General features: G+C 38.7%; 1 protein-coding gene across 2 annotated transcripts; it reads left to right on the plus strand.

Moving 5' to 3' along the window:
- Positions 1–554: 554 nt before the first annotated feature.
- Positions 555–16,173, plus strand: LOC148364609 (anti-Muellerian hormone type-2 receptor-like). 2 transcript variants are annotated; one of them, XM_088338764.1, is made up of 11 exons: positions 555–720; positions 2,733–2,924; positions 6,124–6,264; positions 8,009–8,101; positions 9,318–9,412; positions 11,154–11,375; positions 12,743–12,857; positions 12,934–13,082; positions 13,148–13,304; positions 15,819–15,955; positions 16,014–16,173. In XM_088338764.1, the coding sequence occupies exons 1-11, from the start codon at positions 684–686 to the stop codon at positions 16,113–16,115; spliced, it is 1,440 nt and encodes a 479-aa protein (XP_088194890.1). In that variant the 5' UTR covers positions 555–683; the 3' UTR covers positions 16,116–16,173. The 2 variants fall into 2 exon arrangements, with proteins under 2 accessions (XP_088194890.1, XP_088194891.1); XM_088338765.1 differs by having other exon boundaries at positions 12,937–13,082.
- Positions 16,174–16,216: the final 43 nt, after the last annotated feature.

Raw genomic sequence — 16,216 nt, forward strand, 5'->3', positions numbered from 1 at the left:
AACCCCCCAGCTCTATTGCACTATTGATTCCATAAGGGGTGGAAATTATTTCAGGATACTATCCTCTTGAAAAAATGTGGCGTAAAAATGGTTTTACCTTCCTTAAGTATGTGGAGAAGTCCCAACTTTCCAGGTGATACAAAGCATCTTTCTCTTCCTTATGCTGTTTTGTGTGTCTACTCTAGATCGTTCTGTTGACATAACTGCTCAAAACTCAAAATTAAAAACGAGTTGCGCGTATGTAATGTAGGTTTGTCAAGCTGTTGACTGCAACGTTATTGACACACAGGCAGACACTGGCAGAAAAGAGGCGTTCGACTATTTAGCCAATCAGAAAGCAGAACACAATGGATGATGAAAATACGTTAAGTCGCACACCCAAAAAAGCGAGGGATTTCATGCAATTGACATTGTGAGCAATTCCACCATCATACCTTTTCTTCTAATATTTCTTGTACATACCGAAATCGCATATAATTATGAAGCGCAAGGAAATATTACACCATGACAAAATAAAAAAATGCCCTTGGCTGTTTGTGTGCGGACTGCAGGTGTGCGTTTGTGGGAGTGATGCTGGGAAGCAACCGTCTGAATCTCCCACATTCCCAAGACTCTCAGAGATAAAAGGCGGAAAGAAAAGGAAAATCTCACACATTGTCGCTTACCAGGCATTGTGCCTGAACATGTTACCATTCTGGCTCATTTGCATGCTGGCATTGGGTGAGTCTCTCTTTTTTCTCATGTTCATAAATTAAAAATGATTTGTTTCTGTTTCTCAACTGTTTCTCAAACTTTTTCGAGCCAATTAAAATCTTAAGCCACACCGTCCGTCGTAACTGTTTTAAAATAATTCTGTGCAGTTTCATATTTGTTTGTTTTTTAATTGCATTTTGATTTATTTAATGTTTAATTTTTTTATGTAGCCTAAATTCACAATATAAAGTATGTCTCATTATTTGTGTACACTGCAGCTCAAGAGTTGAATACAATTATTCATTTTGGTTAATGTTTTTGCCATGTTTTGTTCTTTTTAAATATTTTTGACCTGTTTTTCAAAATTTAAGGTTTTTTTTTTTCAATCACATTTTCTTTCTAGAAAAGTGACAAAACTCCTCAGAATCTCACACATATTTATTATATATAATTAATACATTGTGGTTGTTGTTTTCTTTAACATTTATTTTTTTTACATATTTTTTTCCCATTGTTTTGATTATCAATAAAATAATAAACCCTGCTATCTCATCATACTTCTGTATAATGACAATGAAGGCCATTGATTCATTTATTCATTCAGAAATCATAGTTATAATGAGGAAAAAGTATCTGCCAGTAGACCAAAAAGTGTTTTACATCTTCATAACATTTCTTTGTTTCATTTTTTCAAACAAGAAAGTGATTAATGTAATATTTGTTTCCGTTATCTTTTTAATTCTATCACACAGTGTGTAATATTTCACCAAGAGATGTTGTATTATGTAGTGCTACTCAAACGAGTGCAACAAAGCACAAGGAAGATGGAAACTACGAAAACTCAAGGTGACCAAACTGCACAATTTGTCTTCTTATTTTTTTGCCCAACCATTCACATGGTTTTTGCTGCTTGGGTCTACCTTTTTGGAAACGTTTTTGTTTACAGGCACATATTTTTGCTCATTTCAAATACTTTTGTTGAGATTTTTCAAGAGAAATAAGCTAAGAATATATTAAAACTTGGGTTTTTTCTTTAAATGTGCTAAATACCTTATGAAAGCAAATTATTAAACATAATGAACTAAACTAAAAGTATTTAACATAGTTTTCCTTTTTTTACAAACATTTTAAAAAAAAAAGTGTGAATGTTGAAAAAATATTTTTATTTTCTTATTTTATGTATTATCTGTTTAATCTTTCCAGACAAACAACATAAAATATCGTAAAACTTAAAAAATAGGTTAAAAATATTGTAAAATGTAACCTGTATTAACCTGTAGTAACCTATAGTAACCTGAATAATTATAACCTGTATTACCTCCTGAGCTGCGGTGGCCACAAATGATGAAATAAACCTACTGTTAGTTTAGGCAACAAGATCATTTCAGGAAGCTGTATGGAATTTGGACCTTTTTTACTATCTGTTGCCATCTCCTGGCTTTTGTCATCATTGCAGCCTTAGTCAGCTCATTTAGGATGCACATGCAAGTATGCATTTATAAAATGAGCTTGAATAAAATCTCCTTTTAATCTTTCTTAGGGTTTGGGTTTGCGTTTGGTCTCTACTTGATGCATGTCTTTTTCACTTGTAATATTTTCATGCTACACGAACAAATATAAAGAAAAAAAATCTTTAATCTATCCATTAATTCAGTCTCCACCCCAATGTCCCCCATTCGTCCTACCTAATGTGTTCCGCACTGAACTGCTCCACTAAGAGTAAGATAAGAGCAGATAGGCGCAGTGGAAAATAAACCATAATTGCTTTTTGAACTCGGTTAGGTATTTTAACAGTTCAGAAAAAATTGAATTTACCACATTTTAATGACACCTTAATTGACACACCCCACCTTTAAGGGTAAAACAAATCCATTAAACTGATACCGGTAAATAATTTTGAATATTTTTGACAAAAGGTGTGCCTTGAGATTTTTTATTGAAAATAAGCATAGCTTGGTTCAAAAAGGGTAGAGAAACACTGTTCTAAATAGATGTATTCTTTGAAATTAGAAGTAATTTTATTCAAAATCTCTTTGCAGAAAGCATTTTTGCTTGTGTGTGCAGCCACTCACCGGATGAGAGACGGCGGTGCGCCTTTCAGGTGGAAGAGCAGAACAGGGGGTACCTGACAGCGGGCAATGTGAGCGACTCGGTTCAGGTATGCGAGCACACGCAGTGCTGCGTGGGATACTTCTTCGTCCGTGGCGGCCAGCTGGAGGTAGAAACTCTCGGTAAGGCCTCAGAATATTTTTTCCCCCGCTGATTTTTTTATCGTAGTTCAGTGGTTAGCAACCAAGGGCCGGTACCGGACAGTGGCTCATTTAGTACCAGGCTGCACAGAAGACATAAAAGTTTACTTATTCATTGCTTATACCGTGTATAACGCACATTTTTTTAGCTTTTAACATACAATATTTTCGGATTTGAGTAATCAGTGATTAGCCGAAAAACATTGCAGACCACATTTTCACAATATTAGATGAAACGGGAATTAAACCCATAATCGCAGCGGTGAGAGTGCTGGATCGTAACCACTAGAGAAGGGGTCGGGAACCTATGGCTCGCGAGCCATATATGGCTCTTTCTATGAGTATCTGTGGCTCAGAGACCAATTTGATTGCATGCAAAACTTCTCCATCTTGTTTAAAACCGGAGTTGTCTATCCTATCCAGGTACACGTAAAGCCAAACCAAAGCTAAATTCAAAGGCAACACTTCGCAGTATATATAGGGCACGTTTTTCACTACAATTTACAGTCAAGGTGTCACACAAAAAAAGGGGGAAAAAAACTCGTTTTGGCTGTACAACGCTAAAGAATCCTTTATTTAAAAGTTCACTATATAATCTGTGTTCAGTGTTCAGATACTTTATGATGAATCCACAGAACTGTAAATACGCCAAAACACCGGAAGAGAACTTAGTCATTTGATTGGGTGAGTGGGAGGGATGGGTGGAGCTATGCAAAAAGTACAAGCATTCCCTCCCATCTCTCGCCAAAGGTAAGCACATAAGGCTCCCTATTCTCAGAATGTTGTGACTTTTTTACAAAATAAATGCTTGCATCTGGTTTTGAAACCAATATGTATGAAAAAAAAGGTCAAAAGGAGTTTAACCGATCTTGAGTAATTGCAAGTTTAAAGTGGTCTGTTTGTTGAATTTGGGACAGGGGCTCTGGCATTATTCTCTTTTCATAATTTTTATCAAATCATCAAAAATAAGCTTGTTAAGCTTTTGTCTGGGGCGCCGGTTTAGCAATTTAGTAAATTTGTCTCATAATATATGGTGTGGCTCTTTCCCAAAATAAAATTAATATTTTTTGCTTTTATGGCTCTTTGAGTCAAAAAGGTTCCCGACCCCTGCACTAGAGTGTCAGGGCCAGAACAAATGGTAGACCCAATCGCGTAACGTTTCACACAAAAGTTTATTGTGAACTCGAGGAAACAAACGCCAGCGATCCGGTGATCGCTGGACAGGAGGATCAATCAGCTCACGGGATCGGAGCGTGATTGGAATGCGGAAGTGATTCGGCGGGACGGAAGATTGGAGCGTGGTCAGGGGCAAAACGGGTTGATAGCTGGAGCGGGAGATCAGAGCGTAGTCAAATGGACAAAACGGGTCGATAGCCGGAAACAAACGGGAAATCAGGAACAGACGAGCGGTATACGGATGAAAACGGGACCGACGGGAGCTAGAGTGAAATGGACAAAACGGGTCGATAGCCGGAAACAAACGGGAAATCAGGAACAGACCAGCGGTATACGGATGAAAACGGGACCGACGGGAGCTAGAGTGAAAGTGCTTGCCTTGCGTATTCAGAGGTTCGCTGACGGACTGACCAGGAGTGACTGGCGTACTGGGTATAAATAGGAAGGGAATCACTCAGACAACAAGCAGCTGCTGGCGCCAAACGAGCGGACACAGGTGAGGGCGATGAGTAAACATGACACTAGACCACCACAAAGATGACATCAGTACCAAGTTTTTTTAATATGTGGGGGCATGATTAAAATAATTTCTTGACAACATAAATTAGGAACATAATACCACAATTCCTATGTCATCTACATCACTAAGAGTTAGGTTATTACACAGTGGAATTAGGCTTATTATTTTTAGTGTTATTGTTATTGCACAGGTGTTTTTGCGCAATGACGTGTGGAGATCCGTGTCCATTTGTTAGATACACAAAAAAATTGACCTACATCTTATGAATATACCTGTCAGCCTCAGCCACTTAATAATGAATGCAATCCCTTTTATTAAGCGCTAATAAACCTTAAAAACACAATACAGCACCTATGTACTCACTCAGAACAAGACTATGTATTGTAGAATAAAAACTAAGATCATTTGTGTAAACAAGTTTCATTTACTCACCAAATAAACAACACAAACAATTGTTTCCGTATATATATATATATATATATATATATATATATATATATATATATATATATATATCTCATCTCATTAGCTGCACCGCTTATCCTCAGTAGGGTCGCGGGGGTGCTGGAGCCCATCCCAGCAATCATCGGGCAGTGGGCAGGGGACACATATAACACATTTATATATACATATGTAAAAAAAAATCACTCTCTCTTACAAATTTACCTCATTTAGTCACTCACCTCATGGTTAAATTTTCTTCTAGCTGCGGTCACTACTTGTCCTGATTACCCTCTTATCACGACTCTCCCCCTTTTCACTATTTAAACACCTGTCCCCTTGGCTCTGTGCTAGTTCGTTGGCCACCTTGTCACTTCCTAAGCCTTCTTTTCACAGACTTGTTGTTATCCCTGTGTGCCGTACCCTGTCTGAATTAAGACCTCCGTCACTGCACCAATCTGTGTTCCTGCGCTGTGCGTCCTCACCACCTCGAGTGCATCCATGACAAAAACTCTCACTGTCAGCATTGAAGTGAGGAAGACGGAGCATGACGCGCAAAAAGATAAATGCTTGATTGACAATGGTTGTGTGTACACTCACAATATTAGCATTGATGTTTTTGTTGTCTGCTACCAGTGACCAAGATGTCTAACAAATTTTAATCAAAGAAAAAAAACATAAAAAAATTGTTAAAATGATTCCATAAGTATAAAAAATCGGAAAAGTTGACAGGTATGTATAACTCAAGCAATAAATAAACTGTAGCATAGGAAAAAAAATGTTTTATTGTCTTACCTTAAAAGAAAGCATCAATAGTGAAAAAGTCTATGCTACGAGAAAATACTAATAGAAAATAAATACTGAAAGGCTTGACTGGAAGTTAGCCTGCTAAGACAGTGAATAATTCCATTATTTGGGGCTGAGGTCTGTGCAAAATTTGATACCTTGGTCTCACCATCACACTCTGTCATGAGGCAAGAGAATAGCTTGCCTCACTTGACTCTCTGCACGTCACTGTTATTGTGTATTTTCTTGATGTTTTAGCATGCAATATGAGGGAGGAGTCTTGCCCGGATTCTATTTGCAAAATGCAGACTCGTTTCAAAGGCCACATGGTGAAGTGTCTGTGCAATATGGACTTGTGTAACCGCAACATCACTTGGAGCGAGAAGACACCTGAAGTGGGTAAGACCCGAACATTTTCTTTCATAATCTAACACCAGCAACTGAGCAGTTAGAAGCAGTGTTCCAAAACCTTTGACCCCTGGAAAATTGTGCAAGTTCGAACAAAAAGTGTTTTTCCGGGGACTGCAATTTAATACTTTAAAGCGACAGGATTTAATATTTGACCACTAGATGACGCTGTTCTGTATAGTGCTACTGAAAACGTGTGTTAAAAAGCACAAGGAAGAATACAAACTACGGAGGCTCAATGTGACCAAAACGCAACATTCTTCTTTTCGATTTTTTTGCCAAGCCTTTCGCAAAGAAACAAAAGAAAATGAAAGACAAAGGAAAAATAAAAGAAACAATTAAAAGAGAAAAATATCATAAATGTCACGAATAAAGAAAAAAGGAAAGGAAAAAGCAAGAAAAAAGGATGCCATTTTAAATTATATGAGGAAAATATTTATGAGAAGGGAAAAAGTAAGAGAACACAATAAGAATGAGAACAAGAAAAGGAAAAAAATAATAATAAAAAGAATGTGTCAAGAACCGGAACAGGAGGAGGACCCAGATGCGTGACGTTTCTCACACAAGGTTTATTTTATGGGAAATGGGGCAGTCATGCACGTTGACCCAAACGCCATTTATTCGGCAATCGTTGGGCGGAAGACGTAAGGCAGCAGTCTGGCGTGGAATGACAGGAAGCCAAAGGCCGACGAGATCGATACCAATTGCACGAGCAGATATCGGACAGATTGGGGTTGATACCGGACAGGACTGGACAGACAGGATTGATATCAGGCACTGGAGCCTGGAGTCCGATAACAAGCAGGACGAGATTAATGGAAACGATACCAGACACTGGAGATCGAAATTAAACAGAACAAAATAGATCTACATAAAACAGGACAAAATAGACTGGAACGATACCGGACAGGGAACACAAGCAGGAAACCGGACAGAGTCAAAACCCACGTCTTGCGGGTGCAGAGATTCGTTGGCGGACTGACAAAGGGTGAGTGAGATCACTGAGCTTAAATAGGAGGGAAGCATATCAGTCAACTCGCCGCCGCTGGCGCCAAACGGGCGGGGCCAATTGGGCGCCATGGGCAACCGTGTTAGAGAGAAATGAATGGAAGGGATTAAGGGAAAAGGAAAGAAACCAAGGAAAGTAAAAATAAAAGAAGGAAGAAGAAAATGGCATGAGCAATAAAGACGGGTTTTAGTTTTTTATGTATGTAAAATACAAATTTCTCGAGCTATGAGTATTTTTAAAACACAGGAATACATGATAGTTAATGTTTTTCTGCTTTTTATTTAAATATATAATATATAAATATATTATTTTTAATGAAATAACTGTTTTTTTACCAGTAGGAAGTACCAAGTAATACACACTATCATTTTCAACCCAGGTTCCCCTGTACACCAAAGTCTAGATCAGTGTTTTTCAACCTTTTTTGAGCCAGGGCATGTTTTTTACATTGGAAAAAATTTGCGGCACATTACTAACCAAAAATGTTAAAAAATGACACCGAACAGTATGTTTAATTACAATATAATTTATAATACCCCTAGTTTTTACAGCACAGACACTTGACAATGACATAATATTTGCAGAAAATGATTCATAAATGTTTTATGAAATTTTTAATTTTAAAAAGTGACATCGGACGATCTCTCGCAGCACACCTGACGTGCCGCGGCACAGTGGTCTAGATCTAAAAAATACTTCACAAATGTCGGCATTATGTCCTTACAGAGGGAAATTGGCTCGTCATAATCGTTGCTGCTATGCTGATCCTCTGCCTGGTTCTTGTGGCAGTGAAATGGCGATGTCTCTGGAGACACAAAAGTAAAGTTTTCCTTTCATTTCATCCATTCTAGACGTCATCTTTATTTTACACAAGATAGGACTCTGGTTTTTATCAAGGAGAGTCCAAGAAAAACGGTGTTGTGGTATTTCACACACGGCTTTTGTTTGGCCTTGCAAGTGTTTCTTTTTTTGCAAGGCCGACCTTGGGGCTTATCTCCGCTTTAATGCTCTTTTCAAGCACCTGAGCTAGTGGTTTTATTTCCTTAATTAGAATGAGCCAGAATGGATTGCTGTAATGTGTTGGGCGCATTACTGTGAAAAAGGTACTTAGTTACAGTTACTAGTTACTTCATTTAAAAAGTAAATCAGTTACCCTTCAGATTACCGGCACCAAAAAGTAGCGCGTTTCTCCGAAAGTGACTATCGTTATAAATAAGTTATATACTCGTATTGAAGACGACCCCCCTGAAATTGTTTCAAAAGAGCTACATAATAAAATAAATGCAGGAAAGAGTGTACAACAACCTCTGTGGAATCACTAAACCCTTCATATTTCTTGGCTTTTAAAATAGTGAGAGCTTGGTAATAAACACTTAGCTGAGACACTCCATATCAATTTTGTCTGTGGGCTACAGACCACTCGAAAATTTCCTTCTCCGTTTCTAAGTGTTGTTCAATACATTTTCATTTTTCTCCAGGTAATGTTTATTGCAAAAAATAATTTAAAATGTAAAAAGACCAAAATTCAACACTCTTACTCCTTTCTGTGCCTACGTTTGCTCCATTAATTTCACGTTGGTTTGTTGTTCCTGTACAGGCCACGCCCCCATATTTTTTTGTAGCTGTAAATTCGGCTTTGAGGCGTGTATACAGTATACAGTAAGATAAAAAACTCCATGAGGAAAAATCGTACTCTGTGTTTGAGAAAGTGTATCTAGTTGTACTTTGTAGGTGAATATGAAAATGCCCACCCCTTACCTAAGGTTGTGTGTGACATTGTAATTCATTATTTGCAAATTATGAGTAGCAAAATAATGCAGAAATACACCATATAGTAACAATTGTAGAGTTACAAGATTTTATTCATAAGTAATTGTATTCCTGTGTAAGGCGTTAGTTCCAATACTGTTGATGTATAATAGCGATGCACACGGAAGAATTTACTGTATTTCCCAATTGTTCCGGTTTTATATGAAGTTCATCGGTTGAAATTCATACTTAAAGAACTTCTTTCCTTTCGAACTTGTTGCCTTAGAGATCACCCAAGATACTCCTGATATCACACTGTTGAGCCACTGCAAAATGGAGCAAACATCCAAGATTGACATCGCTGATGTTCAACTGCAGCAGGTTAATTGTCTAAGTATGGGTGACCCAAAAATTTGTTTTACACATTGTAGCAGCATATAACCCAATAACTTGTTATTTCTTTATAGACAGAACTCATTGAACTGAGTGATGGCAACCTGACATGACTTAGAAGAAAGAAAAGTTATTCAAAAATGATCCTGGAAGTATGAAAACACAATTATTTCCTGGTAAATTAACATGGTGGTTTGACTATAACATGTGGATTCTCAAGTCCCAAGTAGGTGCAAATTGTGTCTGTTAATCGAACCATTTAGTTTGAACGCGGCCTGTTCACTTTACACAATCTTTGTGGGAGAGTGTGCATCTTCGTTATATTGTTCCAAGTACCACTACAAGTGAGCGGATCTATCCAAATATCGATATTATCAATACTAAGTTGGTACTTGGATAGGATCAATACTATAGTCCTGGGAATGATACTTTACTCTTGTACATCATTTTTCAAAGCGCTGCTTCCCTGCTTCTCTCTCTCTTTCACCCTTTTTTTCAACTACAGGAAAGGACAATGTCTAGTGTCATTTGTGTAGTAAGGTGGTCGGCTACTGCGACGACACCTCACATTTACATGAAAAAAGCTCACCTTGCATAGGGCAATGATCTGCAACAAACATTGTTTTACAGTGTTTGTATTTTCGTTTCATTGCTGCTTTTTAATTTGACTGCCATGGCATTTTGTTTTTAAACAGGTATAATATGAATATAGTTTTTATACTAGTTATATGTTATTTAATAAAAATAAATGTGTGCCTAGAATTTGTGTGCTGAGTTTGTTGTAATTGTACTTTAATTTAAGGGGAGAGGGATCTATTATTCAATGATCGTGATGTTTCTAAGCAAAATGTATCGGTATCAATTCAGCGTCGATCAACGGTACCCTTTTTTTACTTGGATCGGATTGGTACCAAAATTCCCATCCCTGAGTACTACGCGCAATACTGTAAATGGTTAATGGTCTGCATTTATATAGCGCTTTTCAAGTCAATGAAGACCCCTCAAAGCGCTTTACAATGTGCTTCACACTTACCCATTCACACACACACACACACACACACACACACTCACACACCAATAGGGAGTCAGCCATGCAAGCCTACCTGCTTATTGGGGACATTAGGGATTCAGTGTCTTGTCTTCGACACGGAGGAGCCGGGAATCGAACCTGTGACCTCTTGATCCCAAGACAAGCGCTCTACCTCCTGAGCTAATGCCACCTGTACTCTTTGGTGTGGATCATCTTCATTAAGAGTATAGACTAATCTCTGACTTCTCCACTGAGAACATTTCATGAAGCGATGGACGGACTACTTTGAAATGTCCACTTCTCAACTAGCCTAAATGGTTCCAGTTATCTTTTTTCTTTTGTGGGAATTGTCGATGTACGTGGTTTTCTCGATGGCTTCTTATCGTCATCCTGAACAGTCACATCATTTCCTTATCTTTGATTCGAGTAATGGTCCCTTGTGTTGGTGGTCCTTTGTTAAAGTCCCTTCTAAATGGTCTTGGGACTTCTATTGTGTTTTCATATTTCCAGTAGCATTTAAGAATACATTTCCTTTCTTCTAAGTGAAGTCTGGTTGCCATCACATTATTGGTTCAATGGATTTAGTCTGTAAAGGAAAAAAAAATACTTATCATCTGCTACAATGTGTAAACATTTTTAGGACACCCTGTATTTTAAGAAGTGTGTCAAACCATAAAATGACTTGTTTCTCTCTTTTAGATAGTGGCCCATGGGCATTTTGCCACAGTTTGGAGAGGAACATACCGAGGATCTACAGTGGCGGTGAAAGTCTTCCCACCAGCCGCCCAGCACGCGTTCTTCTCCGAGAACGAAGTGTACGGACTCCCACTGATGAGCCACGCTGGGATCATCCAATTCCTGGGGGCCTGGAGAAGGTCGGAGGACAACAGTTGGCTCCTGTTCCTGCAGTTTGCAGAATATGTGAGTTACAAGAATGTGATTTTTTTTTGTTCAGGTAAGGTAGGCAGGTGTCACCATCCTTTTTTAAAGCTGAGCGCCATCTCTTGTTACTGACTAGTAAAAAGGCCTCTCCGTTTTTTTAGAAGGATTATTTAGAGCCGTTTAGTGGTTAATAAAACTTAAATTATTAAACATACCAAAATTGATGTAAATAATAAGCAGAAATACATGAGCTATCAAATAATCATGCATTTGTTTAAATTATTGTAGGTCAAGAAATTTGCATTTATTTTACATGAGGCTAACCTAGAGGGTCATTGTGAGTCTCCATAGTTTGTAATCTTTTTTATGCTTCTTAACGCTCCTTTCTGGTTGCACTAGACTTGACAAGACAGGTAATGATTAAATATTACACAGTGTCCCTTTAATTTGTTTCTGAAAACAAAACTGTTATTATGTTATTTATTGATTGGTTAACTTTTTATTTTTCCCTCCTTTTATCTAAATAGGATGTGACAATGAATTGAAAATCATCAACTTTATGAAACATTTGAAAAAACAAAAGAAAATGGGCTGATGGAAAGAATTCAGAGCTTATCTTGGTCCCGTCCCCTTGACAGTCTACACTTTTCATTACCATTAATTCAGGAAACCAAATTCTTATCACAGTATTACATAAAAAACATGGATCTTTTTCACTCACTACTTTGCATAGTTGTTGAACCTGTCATCTTATTAAAGGCTCCCAGCCTTTCTTCTAGTTTGTCATCCAATTTGTTGAATCTTTCCATTTTGATAAATCTACATTCCATTTGCTTTTTCATTTTGTTGAATTTGTCTTCGATCATATTCCTTAACTCCTCTATCTTATCAGAGGATTTGTTTTATTTTGTCACGTTTTTCTTCTTTTTTTCTCAGGTGGCCAGGCAAAAGAGCAGAGCAAAAGAACGATATCTCAGCTGGCGAGTTTAGATAACATTGAGCAGTGTGAAAAGCATCCTTCTGGATTAAAATATGAAATTACCATGTTATGTTATTATTATGTTATTATTATGTTACTTCTATGTTATCATTACATTATTAGTTATTGATAGGAGTGAATGAGGCTTAAATAAACTCAGTCAACCTCAAAATTATCATCCTCTAAAAAACAACTTTGTGCATACATTTATAATTGATAAGATACTTTAAAAAATATATATTTAGGGTTATATTGAAAGTTATTATTAAGAAATGATCATGTATGTAAAGAAACTGATTGTGTTAATGTTATAAAATGTTAGGGAATTCAAATCTGGAAATGAATGATTGTTTTTTCAGTTCGATATATCTTGGACAATGTATTGTTGCTGTGGCCAAATATCATTGTTGTTCGCTCTAATTTTCAGGGCTCTTTGCACTCTTTCCTGGATCTCAACACAAGCTGCTGGCCATCGTCACTCAAGTTGTGCCTGTCTTTATCTCAGGGACTCGATTATCTCCACTCTTGGCAGTACACGCAAGGTGTTGTAATGCAATCTCCAACTCTTTTAGATTTGGTTAAGATTTTTTGATCCTCTTTTCTTTCTTTTATTTCCAGAAGGAAAGAAACCGCCCGTGGCCCACAGAGACCTCAGCAGCTTTAACGTGCTGGTCCGAGCAGACGGTACCTGTGCCTTGTGTGATTTTGGTAGCTCCACCATCCTGCGCGCCAGCAGCACAAAACATCACCAGACAGGAAAAGCAATGGTGACTTTTCATCAGCTTTGCAAAGATGTCAGCCCGCCATCCTGTCACATTTTTTTCATCTACAGAGCTTCCGTCAAGCAGCATGCACACTGCAGTACATTCCGCCCGAGGTCCTGGAAGGTTCTGTGAACCTCTTCAACAGCTGGTTTCTGCATGGAGATATCTACGCCTTGAGCCTGGTTCTGTGGGAAATCTGCATGCGTTGCTCCGACTTGTTTGAAGGTTAAGTCCATTACTCACGTTCACAGGTCACCTCCTTAGGAACACCTGCACAATGCGGCTATTTTCTAGTCCATAAATTGTAATGTGGGTGAGCTGCTGACCTTGGGTGATAAAAGTGAGGTACAGCCTGGATTGATTGTCACCACTCATAAGCACTTTTTAGAGATTATTGTAAATGTATTAAGCACAGTTGAAAAATGAATAGAATTGTCCTGCTCTAGATGGCCTCATCACCCATGAGGGGAAGTCTTGCTCAAGCAGCTCAACCTTAGCCTAGGCCTCATACATCAAAAGGTCCCCGAGCCACATCCAAAGGTTTTCTATGGACCCTGATATGATTGTGAGGTAATATTGTATCATACACCGGCAATGGTGTGTTTTTTACTGTACGTGACTGCTCCTTGAAGAAAGTGTTGTTTTTGCACTTTGTATTATTTTATTTCAAGCCAATTCTTTTTATAAAAAATATTTCAGTTCAATGAATAAGATAATTGCCATAATTATTTTTAGGTAAATCCATTCAGCTCACTTTTGATTAAATAGAAACTTTGGGCTACTGATGGCACCTGAATATTAGTGGCTAGCTTTGCAGAGACGGCTTCTTGGCATCAATCTCCTTAATTAAAAAAAAAAAGGAAAAATCAAAATGAATGCACATAATACACTGCAAAAATAATTAATGTATTTAGTGAGGCCATATTTAGCTTTAGCAGTAAGCTGATAAATTAAATATTTGTATTGTATTGCTTTAGGAGTCGCTAGCTGTGACTGGCACTTAGCAACTAGCTTTGCTTATGCAGCTGAAACTGCTGACGTTGTCACAGTTGCCCATTGCCCTCACTTGGGCCCGCTCGTTTGGCGCCAGCTGCTGCTCATTGCCTGATTGGCTCCACACCTATTTAAACTCAGTGCTCTCATTCACTCCTTGTCAGTCCGTCAACAAACCTCTGCACTTGCAAGACTTGTATTTTGACTCCAGTGTCGTCCTGTCTGTTAACTTGCTCCAGTCGCTGGTATCGATCCCGTCTGTCTCGTCCTGTCCGGTATTTTGCTCCAGTCTCCGGTATCGATCCCGCCTGTCTCGTCCTGTCTGGTATCTTGCTCCAGTATACGTATCGATTCCGTCTGTCTCGTCCTGTCTGGTATCATGTTCCAGTATCCGGTATCGATCCTGTCTGTCTGGTCCTGTCCGATAACTTGCTCAAGTATCCGGTATTAATCCCACCTGTCTCGTCCTGTATCTTGCTCCGGTGTCTGTCCCGTCCTGTCAGGTATCTTGCTCGTGTATTCGGTATCGATTCCGTCTGTCCTGTCCGGTATCAATCCTGCCTGTCCCATCCTGTCTGGTATCTTGCTTTGGTATCGGTCCCGTCCTGTCCGGTATCTTTCTTGTGTATCAGGTATCAATTCCGTCTGTTACGTCCTGCCTGCCTGGTATCTGCCCGTGTATCGTGTATCTGCTATTGATCTCATCTGCCTCTGGCTACGTTTTCCCGGGGGCCGGGATTCGAACTGTGATCTCTTGATCCCAAGACGAGCGCTCTACCTCCTGAGCCACTGCCGCCCAATGAAATGATCTGCATTTATATAGCGCTTTTCAAGTCAAGACTTCCCAAAGCGCTTTACAATGTGCTTCACATTTCCCAATAGCGGCCATGCAGCCATGTAAAGCGCTAACCTGCATATTGAGGGTATTAGGGGTTCAGTGTCTTACCCAAGGACACTTCGACATGTAACATGGAGGAGCCGGGAATCAAACTGCGATCTTTTGATCCCAAGACGAGCGCTCTACCTCCTGAGCCACTGTGTTTTGTTTGGAAAAGATCCCTTGTCATCCATGTTCATAATATGTAGGGTGGGTTATTAATGTACGCTTAATGATAAACCATAATACTGAAAAACAAAGCTAAATATTTGGATTTGACATTCTTTTACTGATCTGGCCGACTTCAGACTTGAGAGTATGGTTCTGGCTCCAAAGCCATACCGACTTTGACATGCATGCAAAATTATTGCAGGGGCTAGAGAAAACCTTCCTTGACTTTGACTTAAAGTATTGTATAGCCCTCCCTGGAGGGTATGTCTGAATGCTTTCAAATTAAAGAAGGTGTCGAAACCCTAGCCAGATGAGATTCAGTTCTTGAGCTGATCACATCGTCTCATGAGCTGAAATCAGTGTCTCTCGTCTCTTATTGTGTGTTCTATTCAAAAAAATCATGTGATAAACCTGACGAGCGCAATCGCATTTTGTGAGTGGTTTACTCAAAACAATCGAAATCAACATACATTTCAACCCTGAAACTGTACTACAAGGTGGGTAAACGATATACTATGGGTCAACTATGTTCCAATCCATCAAACATTGACATAATAAAAGTCAAGTGGTATTTTTTGCATTAAATGTTTAGTTTCCCTATGTTGTGTAAGTTAATAGCTCAATTTGTTTGTAATTACATTGTGTTGTATTTTCATTGTTTTTGCAGTCCTATCAAAATTAAATTTATTTCTCTAAAGATGGTACCGTGCCCCAGCACCTCCTCCCTTATGAGTCTGAGCTGCAAGGCCGCATGACCCGGGAGAACCTTACCATCCATGTGTACGAAATGGCAAAAAGACCGTTCATTCCTCAGCAATGGCAACGCCTGAGACAGGTATGCAAACACAAGGATTCAAAACTGAATAAATACATGACTTTTTTGGCTGTCACAGGGGCCAGCACTGCAGGATCTACTAACAGAATGCTGGGACGTAGACCCGGAAGCCCGGCTGACTGCTCAGTGTGTTGTGAACAGATTAGTCTCGCTTTTTTAGTATAATGCATGTTTGAGATCGATTGTATCACTTAATAAAGATTGTTTTAGGTCATTAATGTGTTTGATGATGTCGTGTGCCAAAGGGTTCATTCACACTGT

This window comes from Urocampus carinirostris, chromosome 6, assembly GCF_059441175.1.
Source record: "Urocampus carinirostris isolate Australia breed hairy pipefish chromosome 6, RoL_Ucar_1.0, whole genome shotgun sequence".
Classification (NCBI taxonomy): domain Eukaryota; kingdom Metazoa; phylum Chordata; class Actinopteri; order Syngnathiformes; family Syngnathidae; genus Urocampus; species Urocampus carinirostris.